Source organism: Mauremys reevesii, linkage group 3, assembly GCF_016161935.1.
Source record: "Mauremys reevesii isolate NIE-2019 linkage group 3, ASM1616193v1, whole genome shotgun sequence".
Taxonomy (NCBI): Eukaryota; Metazoa; Chordata; order Testudines; family Geoemydidae; genus Mauremys; species Mauremys reevesii.
In genome coordinates this window covers 91,658,224-91,673,682 of record NC_052625.1, presented here as the reverse complement: position 1 = coordinate 91,673,682, position 15,459 = coordinate 91,658,224, and the positions used below count along the sequence as shown (strand labels likewise).

The window sequence follows — 15,459 nt, the reverse complement described above, 5'->3', positions numbered from 1 at the left end:
ACCCTAAAAGCTGAAAAAAAATAGTAGGCAAATTAAAAGAAACCACCATTTAGTATTTTTGTTTTAAATCTCATGATTTTTAACCCAACCCCATCGCCTTTGAGGGCCTGACTCATGATTATTAATACTGGAGTTGCCAATATGGCATGTTCAGGCCTATGTCACACTTAAATATAACCAAGCCAGGATTATATTTAACTGTGTATAACTGTAGCATAGATGGAGCAGGATTATGTCTCGGGTAGCAAGGCTGAAGTGCTGTCTGCAATCCAAATAGGTCCAGCCCACGCTACAGCTTTTAAGGATGGTGTCAGCAATCAGCAGCCTCCTTAGCCCTAAGTCAGTTTTATCTGTCATGCAGCCTGGCCCAGTCCTAGGAGACCATGAACTGGGCACCCCCTCAGGTGACCAGATGTCCCGATTTTATAGGGACAGTCTCGATTTTTGGCTCTTTTTCTTATATAGGCTCCTGTTACACCCCCCCCCCCCCCACCCCTTGTCCCGATTTTTCACATTTGTTGTCTGGTCACCCTAGCACCGCCTGCCCTAGGACAAACCATCTCCCTTTTGGAAAAACAGGAGAGAAGGTCACGTGGCCTGTCCTACGGCTACACTCCTCCCCCGTGTCTGTCATGTGATGCGCCTGTTTCCCTAGTCTAGCGCCTCCCTGCCAAAGGTGGGACTGGAAGAGCAGGCTCAGAGTTAGTCGGGCGGGCAAGCAGCGAGGCGGCGGGAGAGGAGCAGGGTTGGGAGTCCGGCTGTCGCCACCATGAACGCGGGAGGCTCGGAAGCGGTGGTGCTTGTTTCTGCTGCAAGAACCCCTGTCGGTAAGCGGCTCCATCGTGCGGCAGAGCCATCCCTTCCCGCTGCCCCTTGCAGAAGCTACAGGCGGCGGTGGCGGGGGAGCTGGGGCGTTGATCCAGCGGCTGCAGAGGGCAGGGGGTCCCTGTGTGCTCTTGCACGCGTGTGTGATCGCGGGGGCCTCCTTTTTCTGCACGGTTTGGGCGAGTGCATGTGTGTGCGCTCCGCTCAGAGGCTGCCGTGCAGCCCCGCGGACGCTGCTGGAAGCGGCGGGAGAGGGTCGCTTAAGGCGCTGTGCTGCTTTGTTGCCCCCTCCCACCAGCCGGGTGGGTGTGTTTCTGGGGCACGCGAGGGGTGCTGCCCGTAGGTTACGGGGTGCTTTGGGGAGCCTTGGAGACGGAGGGTGCTATAGACGTGCACTGTCCTTTGCTAGTCTTATTTCTGTGAATGCGGCTCGGGGAGAAGGCAGATGCTGCTGAGCTGCTCGCTCCCATCCTTGCCGCAGCGTAGGGCCAGCAATGTGGGCGAAGGGAGACTCCTCCCAGGCCCTGCGCTTGCCTTGCACTGATTGGACACAAGCGATAGAGCCACGCTGTAAGGAGGTTTGCTGATGGCTTCGCCGGCGTCCTCCGTGGTTGCTCTTGCTCCGATTGGGTTACGCAGGGTAGAACCATAACCGGCTGCCCGAGACGCTGTAACGTGTCTCATTCAGCAGCATCGGGGAGTCCAAAGAGGAGGAGCTGATGTGTTACTAGGTTCGTTGCATCCGGAGAAGTGGGTATTCACCCACGAAAGCTCAAGCTGCAAAAGTCTGTTAGTCTATAAGGTGCCACAGGATTCTTTGCTGCTTTTATAGGTTTGTTTTGTTTAGTGTGTGGGTTGTATTAAAGAGAATAATACAAACAATCCCTCTTCGTTTGGCCTGAGGCCAGCACTTTCTGTGGGGGAAGGTCTGTAAGGTAAACATGATGCAAAGATTCAAGGATGTGCGTAGCATGCACATAACATACCAGCCAGTATTGGAGAGGTATAAACAAAAACACTTAAAGAGAAGGACAAGGGCTTTCTCATTTCAATGAAATTCCTTCTGTGAAGGAATAAGTGGCAGTGGCGCATCTGGCCCCTGACCAGATGATTTGATAAAGGTGACTTGACCGTTATCCTCTTTGTAAAGTCCTGTTTTCTTGAAGTGTTTTATTATGCTTGTTCTAGGCTAATCTTAGACTGTTAGGTTACCCATAGCCATTTGTTTAAGGAATTGGTAAACTGAGATAAAGCGTGTCCAGTCTGTCTAGAATTTCTTTGAACACTACTTCATAAATATTTTTGATGATTTTATCCTATGTTCTCTCTGACTCCTGTACCATTATATTGTTCATAAGTAGTTTTTTGAGGGAATATTCTTTCCCCTCCAAGGTACTGATGGGAGAGGTAATACTCAAGTGTGACTAATTAATTCAAAAAACAAATCTATATTGGACAGAATAATATTAAAATACATAAAAACGGTGTATACCAGCCACCTCTCCTTCCTGTCCTGGATGGATTAATTAAAGATTTTTTCCAAATAGAATGTAAACTTCTCAGATAGTCTAATGATTTTTTTCCATCTCCTTTTTTGAGAGAGTGAGAAAATAATATAAACAAAGTAGATAGTGATTCCTAAATAGAACTAGTTGGGGTATATGTAGGGGGGATTCTAAGGACACAGTAAGGAATGATATCCTGGAAAAGTATTTTATGGTTTGCTGATATTTAGGTCAGATAGTTACATTTTAAGCTCCCCACACAGTTTTTGGCTAGATCAAATGGTGATCCTAGAAGACTTTTTTTCAGTCTGGAAATTGCATTCCTTCCTTTTTCCCCCTAAACATAGTATTCAGTTGAAATGACACTCCTGAAACCTTACTTTTCCCCCACAACTTCAGCTTCCCTCAAAGAATTAACCAAAAGAAAGGCATGATAGACTTTATGACACACCACAGCACTATACTTCTAAAGAACACTAGGCAGAATGAAACATGGGTTTAGAAAGACCCTTTAGCAGGTAAATAATTCAAATATTCTGCTGATGTACTGTGTCTTTGAAATGTAGATTAGACTAGATCAGGTAATGGCTCTAGTTGTTGAATATCACCCTTGAGTTCCTTCTGTTCTTGTGCTGCTCTGATCAATGTAAACTAGATATTTTATTTCCTGTGTTCTTTTCCTCCTGCATTGACTCTGACTTGAGAAGGAGCAAAAGGAATCCTAAAGGCAAAAACTAATTCTCTCTCTCTCAAGTCGTCAAGTGAAATCTTGGGCAATATTTTCTCAGAATCTCTTTTTTTGGAGTCCTGGCGTTCAAAAAAAAAAAATAGTAGTATGACACTGACATAAAAATCTAATTGTTTGTTTTTTATGTAGGCTCCTTTAATGGTGCCTTGTCCACAATGCATGCCCATGAACTGGGCTCTGTTGTCATTAAAGAAGTACTGAAGAGGGCAAATGTCAATCCGGAAGAAGTGTCTGAGGTGATATTTGGACAAGTCTTGACAGCAGGTATTTTTTTAATGAATTCTTCAACACTTGTACAAAAAGGCATTGGAACTAAAAGATTTTTTCCGTTAGTTTTATGATGAGAGACTATCTAGTGCAGGGGTGGCCAAACTACTGCCCACGGGCTGGATCAGCCCCTCAGGGCTTTGGATCCGGCCCATAGGATTGCCACCTCTGTGGTGCCATGGGCCCTGCGCCACTCTGGGAAGCAGCTGGCACCACATCCCTGCGGTCCCTAGGGGAGGGGGGGCAGAGAGCTCCACACTCAGCCCTTGCTTGTGGGTACCTCCCCCCAAAGCGCCCATTGGCCGGGAATGGGGAACCGCGGCCAATAGGAGCTTCAGGGGAGGTACCCACAGACAAGGGCAGCGCGTGGAGCCCTCTGCCCTGCCCTCTCCCCCCCGAGGCTGGCCCCGGTGCGTGTGGAGCTGCTCCAGGTAAGCGGCGCCGGGCTGGAGATTGAATCCCTCCTGCACCCCATATCCAAACTCCCTGCCCTGAGCCCCCTGCTGCACCCTGCATCCCAACCCTCTGCCCTAAGCCCCCTTGTACACCCACATCCCTCCTCTGCCCCAACCCCTTGCCCTGAGCCCCTTCCTGCACACTGCACACCCTCCCACACCCTGCCCCAGCCCTACATTCATGGCCCTGGATGCCAGATGTGGCCCTCGGGCCAAAAAGTTTGCCCACTCCTGATCTAGTGGAATATTGTAATTATATTTGATGGGATTTGTTCTCTGCTATACAATCAAGTCTCTATTTTACTGTTCCATTGAAATATGTGAATTTTAAAATTTTCATTTTAAGAATAGTATTGATTAATATTGTTGGAATTTAAAGACTGAAGAAAGCAGATCCTGACTTTACCCCTAACCTTCTTTCTGGACACTGTGCATAGAGCCGTAGATATCTAACTTATTTTTCTTTTTAATCCTTTTAAAGAGGAATTATCTAAGTGGGTATGTAACACTAACCACAGACTGTCACCTTTCACTATTGTAACCAGCCTCCTCTCATGTCCTTGTTAATCATTGCTTGCTATGTTGAGTCTGACTTTAACTGGAAACTCCTCAAGGCAAAGAGCTGCATTGCATCTTTCTGTAATGCACTATATACACCTGTGATGCTTTAGAAATAATCCTTGGGTTAAAATCCCATAAAGAGAAGCTTCAGATTATTTTGATTTGATGGAAATGCAGCTGTTAAAGGAGACCACTTTAATGGCTTCTTACATGGCTTTGGGTTATTTGAACTGTAAATTCTAATACACATGCCTTTATCTGTTTTCTTTAATTTAAAATAGAGCTCAATTCTTTGTCTCCTATATTATGTAATTCACTGAATGGTGTGCACACTCTTCTTTTATTAGTGACTTTTATACAAAGGAGCAGGCACTGCTTTGGCCTGGAGACATGGAGTTGAAGAATGCTTTCTTTAATATGCAGTACTTCCATTCTCACCATCAGAGGTTACAGAGCAAAGAATGAAAGCTTTTATGACTCTTGCTATATGCTTGAGCTTTTATCCATTTCCTAAGGGGTATATGGTAATATTTGGCCATTCTTAACTGTCGTGTAGAATATCCAAGAAGTTTGAGCTAGTAGTAAATAAAACGGCATATGTCTGTTTAGTTTAATAAAAAAAATAATAGTTAAGTCACACATTTGCCTGAAATCTGTAACCAATGGAAAGCAGGCTGCAAATATGAATTATTTACAGCAAATTGTGGAAGTATCTATTTTTGCAAATCTTTTACCTGTCTTTGCTACAGATAGCAAATAAAACTCATATCCAAAGATATAATCCAGTGACCAAATATAACAGACAGGACCTTTGCCATAAACTGCAACTGGTTCCCCTGACTCTTGTGTCTGTAGTATAGATAAAGCCCTCTCTGACAAAGACCGCAGCAGCGCCTGGTAGAATAGAGTTTTCTGTCTGCTCTGCTCTGCTTTGAGTTCTTCAAAGGGAATCGCAACACCAGTGCATGGGGAGAGCTTGCAACAAATCCTTATTGCACATTGTGATGGATGTGCTGTTGCTCAAATTAAGCTGTGTGTAAGGGGTCTTTAAAAAAAACAAAACAAAAACAAAAAAACTTTCCTGAGAAATCACGTTAGGCAACTACAGAATCCCACTTGGAAGAGTGCTCTTCATTTCTAACCATGAAAGTCATGTGAGCAAAACCCTCTGGTGTCAGAAAGCAGGAGAACTCCCATGAGTTATCCCATTTGTAAAAAAGACCTTATAATTTTCTTCCTCTTGTCCAATAGGAGCTCAGTTAGATAACGCCTCTTAACCGCCATTCATCGCTGGGAATGAACTCAAAATGTGTGTGTGTGTGGGGGGGAATCTCGCTGTCACTTCTCAAGAGTAGCAGAATGTATATGTTGGCCTACTTACGTTTGCATTTGTTCAGATCTGTAATTCTTGCAGGTGCTGGTCAGAATCCTGTACGGCAGGCCAGTGTTGGTGCAGGAATCCCATATGCTGTACCAGCTTGGAGCTGTCAGATGATATGTGGCTCAGGTCTGAAAGCAGTATGCTTGGGGGCTCAGTCCATATTGACAGGAGATTCCAGCATTGTGGTGGCAGGAGGCATGGAAAGCATGAGCAAGGTGAGGCAATAGTCTCTTTTGGCAATAACAAAGGGTCACTCATGACTTCAGGTTTACTATTTGATTTTAAAACTTGAATAATCTGGTAGGAAAATCTTCAAAGAGGAAATGTTTTGCACTTTTCCTTTGTTTTTTGGACAACTGGAACTCTTAATGAGCTCAACTGGAGTTGCAAGTGAGTAACAATATGGAATTAGTCTATGTATTTGTTGTCCATTTATTTTTTTTGATTTAGGTTTTTGTTTTTCCATTGCAGATTAAACTTCGTTAAAAGTTACCACTACTTTTGTAGACATCTCTTTTTTTAATACATCTATTGTATTTGTCCTCTTCCCCTAGCCAATACCTCTTTAGTGATTGTGAGGCAGAGTTGTCCTTAAATGCTTTCTTTTGAAATTTCAATACTGTCAAGAATTTCTTCTTTCATTAGTATCCTCCAACTATCCATTTGAGCAACCATTTTTTTCCCCCCTAGTGAGACTATTTCTAGATGTAATCTAGTAAACATTCATATATAATGAATGATATAAAATGAAAGTCAGGATATAGTTGTAGTGGTCCATAACTTGGATTAACCCTTTACTGAAATTCAAAATGTGATTTAGGAATTTTAGTATGACAGATCTAATAAACTGACCCTGTTATGAGGCTGCACGTGATGTGAAAATAATATTGTGTACACTATTGATGTATCTATTAAGTGTTCCTGCTTAAAATCTAGAAAGAGGAAATTCAAAGAGAGATTCACTTAAGGCCCGATCCAAAGCCCATTGTAATCAATGGGAATCTTTTCACTGACTTTGTTGGGCTCTAGATCAGACCCTTTGGGCCCAGTCCTATAACTCTTACTCACCTGAGTAATCTGATTTAAATGGGACCATCTGGAACCTTAGTGAGTAGAAATTAAACTAGTGCTGATATGAACCGTTTGATCAGAATGAATCCTTCTGAACTGAAGCTAGACTACTTGACAACCTTTTTTCTTGAGCGTTGCTATTTAGGATGATAGATACTGACAAATAGTTTTTGGTGGTGGGGATACATTTGGAGTGATTATAGAAAACATTAAGATAACTTTGTAAATTCTGATAAAATTGCTTATTTCTCTATGTCCATGCTCTGGGGGTGAATTTAGAGTGTCTCAAGTTTCTAAACTTCCTTAGTTGACAATAATTATAAATGCAATGTCTGGCTTAAACAAAGAGGGAATGGAAACGTTGGAGACAAGATTGATTGAACTTTAATGTATAGTTCAAACCTATTTTAACGTCCCTCCATCCCCATGACAGTGAATGGTTTACTCCTGGCAACAGGCAAAGGCAGTATTGCTTCTTGCTCTGCAGGAGGCCCAGGTGCAGGAGTAATCTGAAGCCTACATTTCTCATATGTGAACTGTCTGTTCTCCAAGGGCCACCAAGTGCCTTCTGCTGACTCACTTTCAGATTGAAAACCTTGGAATGAGAGAGTTCACTTAGTGGTTGGAAAAACCCCAAAACTAATGGGTGTCCCCTCCTCTGCTGGTTATTCTGGGGGTCTTTTATTCATTATACTGGAGAGGATTCCTTTTGGCCATCAGATCAAGGTCAGACTTTTTTATGAAGGGATTGGATGTGAGATGGGGCTTTGCTGGGAAGAATTAACCATACCATTTAGACTTCTAAATTTGTCTCACAATATCTTATTTACAGGCTCCTCACTTAGTACATATGCGAGCTGGAGTGAAAATGGGGGAGGCCTCATTGCAGGACAGTATGATCTGTGATGGTCTTACAGATGCATTTTACCAGTATCACATGGGTATAACAGGTAAGTATTTAGCAGTTAGACTCCAAGACTTTAAGGTCAGAAGGGACCATCATGATTTTCTAATCTGCCCTTCTGCACATTACAGGCCACAGAACCTCCTGCAGCCACTCCAATAACTCAGCCAGAGGTTATGGGCTTACTACAATTTCAAGTTACAGAGAATCCACCATTTACTCTAGTTCTGAAACGTTAATTGTAAATTAGCAAGGGTGTGGGAGTGCAGTATAAACAAATTCTGGAAACTTTAATGTATGATTTTAAATATACTTCAAGGCAATAGATATGAAGCAATAGTTAAGAAATGGACTGTATCTACAAGTTCACATTCATTTTCCCTTTTGCGAGTTACCATATTACAAAATTGACTTGGAAAGAATACTTCCTATCTGAGCTAACACAGTTAGTTGTGAGGAAAACATTTTTTGGTCTGCCGTACCTGTTTCTCTCTTCAGCATGTTGTCCCATAATACTCTATATCAGATGATAATGATATAATGCTTTGCAACAGATATCATCTAAAATTTAATCTCTGTGAATTCAAATTTTAAATTCCTTTTCCCCAAACATCTAAGTACAAGGACAGAATACTGGAGAACATGTATGAATGTGTAGGAAACAGTTATGCACTGGAAGAGGTAATTCAACCTCTGATTTTATGAAAATAGTGTATCATCTATGGTACAGTCTTTCCAGGGTACAGTTGCTGCAGAGATGTTTGAACATAACTGTTCAGAGCAATAATGAACACTTGATGATTTTGCTTGCTCAGAATTTTTTCTTTAAAGCGACTCTGCATGGAGATCAAATATGGAAATATTCAGCCCCAAAAGAATGTAGCAGAAAGTCACGAGGGAGTGAAAACAGGAGTTCAGAATGAACACTGTTCTGTAAGCTTAACTACTGACTGCTACCCCCAAACACAGTCTAATTGGCGTGCTGGAATTTTAACTTAAGATTTAGCAAACTTGCTGCTAAGAGTAAATGATCTATTTTTTTTCTTAAAACTGGCATTTTGTTTTATTTCAGCTGAAAATGTGGCCAAGCAATGGCAAGTTAGCAGAAGGGAACAAGACCAACTTGCTGTACAGTCACAGAACAAGGCAGAGTGCGCACAGAAAGCTGGCTACTTTGATAAAGAGATTGTTCCTGTTCTTGTGCCTTCTAGGAAAGGTAGGGTGGGTGGGTGTGGGTGTGGGTGTGTGTAATTAAATAAATAAAAACTGGCATTGGAATATCTGGCACTGACTGTCCATTCAAGTTAATGAATGGTGTCTTTGTGGAAAACCTATTTTACAGACAGGAGGGCTCCTCTTTTCAATCTTTAAGAAAGGGCCAGGCTTCCCCCATTGTTGATTTCTTTGAAGTGAGAGAGAGAAGGTGGAAGAACACCGATGTATGTTCAGAATTTCCAAATGTAACTCAGCAAATATATGAAATATGATTGTTACTGATCCTACAACCCCTTCTTTCTGGGTGGACCCCTGACTTCAATGGGGTTCCTGCCCACATGGAGCCAGTTGTAGAATCAGGTCCTGAGTATTATGCTAAGTTTAAAACATGTTCACACTCACCATGATGTTCAGTGCATAAACCTCCCTCACTGGTGAAAGACATAATGAAAAAACCTAGAGGGTCATTCTGTTACACCCAGTAGTTTGTGGATTTTCTCAAAGCCTGTCACATTCTTAATCTTGTTTCTTTCTTTCTTTTTTTAAAGTCTTGGGGTGCCTTTCTTTGTATAGGCAGGCCCTTTGACAGTTGACTGATTCCGGGATCCACTTTTGGGTGGGGATGGGAGGAGAGTGCCACATCTTTTGTGCTAACCTCACACTCCTTCCATTCATTAGTCTGTTGAACTCCCAGAGCATATCATAGCATTTCTTTGCACTTAATGGACTTTGTGAAATAGGTTTGGAGTTAGCTTAATGGCACGATATGTGATTACTAACTGCACAGTCAGTAAAGGGAGAAGGAAAAAGCCCAAGCTGAACCATGAAAGGTTTCTGGATAATATTAATGTGGCTTGACTCTCTCAAATTTTAAGAACCCTACAAGTATCCATTCCAAAAGAGCCAGCCTAGCAGAAAGATGGTTAGGAAATAGCAGATAGGAGAATTGCTTTTGAACAGGCAGGCAAATTTTGCAGTTGGGGCTTGTTTCAGAAAGCCCAGGTGTAAAGTAGCCATACATACTGCTACCAGCACCTGGAAAGAAATCAGCCTCTAAAGGAATAAGAGATTATGGGGCTAAAATATAAACTTGAAGTTCTTGTATATTGTTGTTATAACCCTGACAGTTATGAACTGGAAAAATTAAACACATCCCTTCCTCCCTCCTTCTTCACTCCCAGTTGTGTAAAATATTCTTGACTAGCCACTCCTTAGAAGTTACTCTCTGTAGTCTTTGTTCTAGAGGCTATTTTTGTCCATTTAGAACCCCTTTACAAATGTAAAATTGCATGGAATTGATCTCAAATTCATGTCTGACCATTTTGTAGGTCCTGTAGAAGTTAAAACAGATGAGCATCCTCGCCATGGAAGCACCTTGGAAACAGTAGCGAAGTTAAAGCCTTGCTTTCTGACCGATGGAACTGGGACAGTAACTGCAGCTAATGCCTCAGGTTTGTAGATGAGTAAAACAAAATGCAGTAGGCCAGCAATTACAAGCAGCGCAGGATTGTGTTTGCATCATATACAGTGTGTACTACTGTACAAGGAAATACAGCCCTGAGTTCAGGTGCACATGTGAGAACTTGCATATGCGTGTGTGCTTTCTCCCTGCTATACTGCTATAGTGAGATGTTGTGCAGTGGAGACTAGATTTTTGCAGCAGTGCCAGAATTCAACCCGCAACAGCCTGTCATGACATGAAGTTGTCAGTGCTTTTATTACTGACATATTTTGGCAGTGTCCACATTCCCTAGTCCCTCATATTTCTATTTCTTAGTCTAACTGTATTTAGATCATTCCTGTATTCCTCCCCTTTTCATTTCCTTATCTTGGTATTTCTGCTTGTTCCACTGTAAAATGAATTCCTCCACACTAGCCATAAATAGGAAAATAAAACACCCAACACTAAGAAGTCACCATTATCATGGAACTAAACTTTTCCATGGTGGTCTCAATGCCTTCTTCCATGCTGCCTCCTATGCTTACCATATGCTTCCAAAATCTATTCAGCACAGCCATCACCCTTTCCTTTCCACTCTCAGTAAAACCTTGCTTCCACAGCATCACTTACAGAAAGTAAACATCACATAACTCCCTAATCTGAGTAACCTTTGGCTGGCCAATGTAAACTGTCATATCGCCACCAAAACCAATGGGGCTATACTGACTTACACCAGCCTCGATATATATAACCTGTGTCCTCTCTTGCTTGTCAAGCCTATAATTTAGACTGACTCTTTAGCAGAGAGACCCATCATCTGCTTACCGAGAAGAGTCTAACACAATCACAGTTGTAGGTGTTTGAAAATAATAAACTGAAAGCAATTCATTGTTCTGCAGGTGTGAATGATGGGGCTGCAGCTGTCATTCTTATGAAGGAGTCAGAAGCTGCTAGAAGAGGTCTTGCACCTTTGGCACAAATTGTGTCTTGGGCTCAAGTGGGTTTAGACCCTTCCATCATGGGAGTAGGACCCGTCTCAGCAATAAAGAAAGCTGTAAGTAATATCAGAAGAAACATTACTGTTCACTTTGAAATACTTGTTTAAGACATGTCTCCCCTTGACTGTCCAGACTTAGTTTTTCTCAAAGAAATGCCAAAAATGTAGCACCAAACAATTCTATAATGGAGACAGTGACAAACAAGATTTAAAGGCAGGAGAATTTGTGAAGCGTTGATTCTTTTTTGCTAGGGCTAGTATCTGTATTGTTTTCAGGGACGTTTATAAATGGATCAAAAGTAGAAACAAGCCTAGTTTATGGAATGCCTCCCAATTGTCATACACAAAGCTTTATCTTAACAGTAACTCTTCTAAAGGTGAACAACAAAGGTTCTCTTTAATTGGGTTTATGGCCTTTTTTTTTTAACCTCTTAGAAATATCAGGAAAGGTAAATTTCTTTCCTGATGATTTCCTTTCTGCTAGTATAGTAGCATCTCCCACAATCGTGATACATATGGGGTATTCCCCTCCTGGCTGCTGTTTCTGGATGCAGTGTGCTTATAGCCATGTTGGTCCCAGGATATTAGAGAGACAAGGTAGATGAAGTAATATCTTAAGACAGTTCAAAGCTGTAGCACAGCCTGTGCTAGCTATGCCCCCTTTTCTGGCCTGTTGCCAGACGATTCATTCCAAAGCTGTGTAGAAACTTGTTGAGTATGACTGGTAACAGTGACTACAAAGCCAGTAACCAATATACAGTACATTACAGCCAACAAGCATAGTTATCAAAATTAAATACTGTCCCTTGCCTAGGAAGCCACCCAGGGAGGGTAGAATTGTGGGAGACACTGCTAGCAGAAAGGAAATAATCAGGGTGAGAAATTTAACATTGTGCAGTTCAGCATCTTCCACAGGTCTGATACATATGGGAAGTAGTGAGTAGTGAACAGAAATAGAGAGGGATGAGAAAAACAGAATGATATGATGAAGACCCCTCAGAGTTAACTTCCCAAAATGGCAATGCCATTACCAGAGAAAGTCCATTTCATAACAGCTGATAAAAGTGTTAATTGATGGACATGTTGCTGCCTTGCAGATTTCTGTAGTGGAAGCACAGCCCTTTCTGTGCAGTTGCAATAGGTCTTTTGGAGTGCACCTAGATGCCATCTGGAACAGGAGCACCTGATGCCTTGTTTGCCTCAATAGTGCATAGCGGGATCCATCTAGGAGGTGTTTGCATCAGAGAACTCAGGTTTTTTTTAAACATTTTCTTTTCCTTTTTGAAGCTTTTGGCCCACTTTGTAGGTGTTGCTGTTCAGCTGTGGCCATTTTGCATCTTACTTTATGCAATGCTCTCTGGATATCTCTCCCTTAATGGCCTCCCCCTCAGGATGTCACTCCCCTTGCCTGGGAGAGGGGGTTTCATCTTTGGAATTCCCTGACTTGCGCTGGAAAGGAGCTGAGCACGGGTCTTGCTTTTCTCCCTCAGGAACTTTGGACCCATTTTAAGACTTTGGGGCTGGGGGGAGACAAGGACCTGGTGCCCTTTAAGGGTTTTTCTTTCTGGTCCTGTTATGACCCAGGACTCATGCTGAGCTGCCTGGCTGAACTCATCCTTGGAGTCTCTCCCCATTCTTCATCTCCAGATCAGGCTTTTCTGTTTGTCATGGCTTCCTGGAGCAAGGGTGGGAACCCAACATGTCTGTCTGACTCAAAGCCCTGTGCCCTGGCAGTGCAAAGTTTGAATGAGAACAGGCAGAGCCCAATTCATCTTCCAAAGAGCCTGTAAGCTGCCTTCCAAATAGAACACTGCTTGGATTTAGCTCAGAGTTTGCACAACAGCTTTGCCATGCCTCAGAAGGGGCAGGGAGGTGCTGTGATACTGGCTCCAGATAGCTGAGATCACCCCACTGATCCAGGAGGGAGAAGAAAGGCTGCATGCTACTGCCTGTAAAAACAGATGTAATAAGTTGGCAAAGGTAAGTCAGGCACAAGGTGATCCATCACTTGAAGGCAGAAGATCTGACAGCAGGCCAGAAAAGGGAGCATGGGTAGCATGAGCTGTGCTACAGCTTTGAACTGTCTCTGGAGACTATAAACAGGAGGCGGACTAGCCCATCCATATCAGAATGGTGTCTGGGAGACATTGAGTTGCAGAAGATGAAGTCTGTTATTTTCCAAAGTAGATAGATCTGGGCTATACCATTCTCTTACTCTACACTTCCACTCTTTGAAAACGTACTTCTTGAGCTTCCTCTTCCAAGCTCCATTGGTACTGACTGTATGCTAGTAACCCCAGCTGTAAGCTGTTTGCCATAGTGATCTTTGTCACAGGTGGCTCCCTGAACTAACCCAGTGATCACTATGGCAAACAGCTTACAGCTGGGGTTACTGTAGAGCTACTGAAATCGTTCTCACACAACTGCCTCAAAGAGTTACATTTTGTAATCCTGTATAGGCTAGTGGATATTGGCTAACTCTTCTGTAACTCTTGCATCCTTTAGATTAATCACTAAAGTTGTAGGTAATGAGCCAAAAGTTACAGAAGAGAGTGTTAGGCCACAATAATCTCTCTAGTCAGAAACCAAAGTTGTGAGGGGACAATGGCCCTCCAAAAGCCATTAAAGTCCAGTCTCCTTGTTTCAATTATATTTAACATTATCTCCTAGGTTGATAAAGCAGGTTGGACGCTGGACCAAGTTGACTTGTTTGAAATTAATGAAGCCTTTGCATCACTAGCTGTAGTAATAGCTAAAGAACTGAAATTGAATCCAGAGAAGGTATGTAAAGGGAAAACCCAGCAATTCTTTTTATTATATGGAGAAGGGCGGTCACAAGCTGCCAGCCTCCCCCTCAAACTCCATTTTGCCTCTAGCATTCATAATGGCATTCAATACAGAAAAGCGTTTTTAATTTGTAAGGGGGGAGTTGCAGTAAGAGGCTTGCTCTGTGAAAGGAGTCACTAGTACAAGTTTGAGAACCACTGTACTAAAGCATAGTGGCCTTTAATCTTACTGTACATGAGCTTTACTGCTACAGCAGGGGATGTATGCTATCATCTTAAAGTTTGGATAGTTCTTGTAACAGTTACACTGACAGTCTACGCCTTGTGAGAATCTTTAGGTAATTCTGGTTTGCATCTGTGCCTGCACTTCAAACTCAAGTTTTTTAGGGCCTGTTTCCTTTGCAGAGGTAGCACAAGTACTCCTGTTCTTTTTGCAGATGTACTGATGTAATTCAGGGCATCATTTGAGAACTAAAGGTATTCTGCAAACCATTGTCAGAGGGGAAGTAAGACCATTAAGTATAAGGAGGGTGTTGGTTAGAACTAAAAGTGAAGTCCTCACTATTTTTGTACTAGTCAGTGTGGTCTAAACACCTGACAGTCACTGTTTTCTTTCATGTGGTGCCACATGTCCAGAAAATACCTCAAGGAAACAAAGCCTGAACTACCGGTCATTAAAACTATCTCAATTTATTGGAAGGATGTTTATTTCTTATTTGCAGTAGTGGTGGAGCCATGTTGGTCCCAGGTTATGTGAGACACAAAGTAGGCGAGGGAATCTCTTATTAGCCCCAAGTTTGTTTACCTTTCACCAACTCAAGTTAGACCATTAAATGAGTACCCTCACCTACCTTGTCTTTTTCTTATTATCCATATGACAAATAAGGCTGATTTTATTTTTCAGGTTAACATTGAAGGTGGGGCTGTTGCCCTTGGTCATCCTCTAGGTGCCTCTGGTTGTCGTATTCTTGTTACTCTTCTGTATGCACTGGAACGAACAGCTGGAAAACGTGGTGTTGCTGCTCTTTGTATAGGAGGAGGGATGGGAATAGCTATGTGCATTGAAAGATGAACAGTTTTTTTCTCACTGCTAATGTATAACAATTTATAGAGTGGTTTCAGCTTACTAATAAAACTATGGTATTAACTAAATTCACTTTGTCTAAATTGTAAAGTTACTAAAAACTATGAAGTTAGTCATTTGAAGTAATTAACTTTAGCAGGGAGGATGCGATAAATAGAATTTACAACCCTAAGCTCTACCTCTGAGCCCTGGTCTTACTGTGCTGAATGAAAAACAGAA

General features: G+C 42.3%; 1 protein-coding gene across 2 annotated transcripts; it reads left to right on the top strand.

The window, feature by feature from the left end:
- Nucleotides 1-671: 671 nt before the first annotated feature.
- Nucleotides 672-15,308, top strand: ACAT2 (acetyl-CoA acetyltransferase 2). Of its 2 annotated transcripts, none has more exons than XM_039529631.1 (9): nucleotides 672-827; nucleotides 3,208-3,342; nucleotides 5,776-5,957; nucleotides 7,646-7,763; nucleotides 8,790-8,933; nucleotides 10,261-10,383; nucleotides 11,273-11,427; nucleotides 14,041-14,151; nucleotides 15,061-15,308. In XM_039529631.1, exons 1-9 carry the CDS (start codon nucleotides 770-772, stop codon nucleotides 15,226-15,228), a joined length of 1,194 nt encoding a protein of 397 aa, XP_039385565.1. In that variant the 5' UTR covers nucleotides 672-769; the 3' UTR covers nucleotides 15,229-15,308. The 2 variants fall into 2 exon arrangements, with proteins under 2 accessions (XP_039385565.1, XP_039385566.1); XM_039529632.1 differs by lacking the exon at nucleotides 672-827 and adding an exon at nucleotides 1,430-1,556.
- Nucleotides 15,309-15,459: the final 151 nt, after the last annotated feature.

Excerpts from the sequence above, each read along its gene's own strand:
- ACAT2 (XM_039529631.1), top strand. The coding sequence starts at position 770 with ATGAACGCGGGAGGCTCGGAAGCGGTGGTGCTTGTTTCTGCTGCAAGA. Across the intron at positions 5,958-7,645 it reads GCATGGAAAGCATGAGCAAG|GCTCCTCACTTAGTACATAT; the intron begins GTGAGGCAATAG and ends TCTTATTTACAG. Across the intron at positions 11,428-14,040 it reads TCTCAGCAATAAAGAAAGCT|GTTGATAAAGCAGGTTGGAC; the intron begins GTAAGTAATATC and ends ATTATCTCCTAG.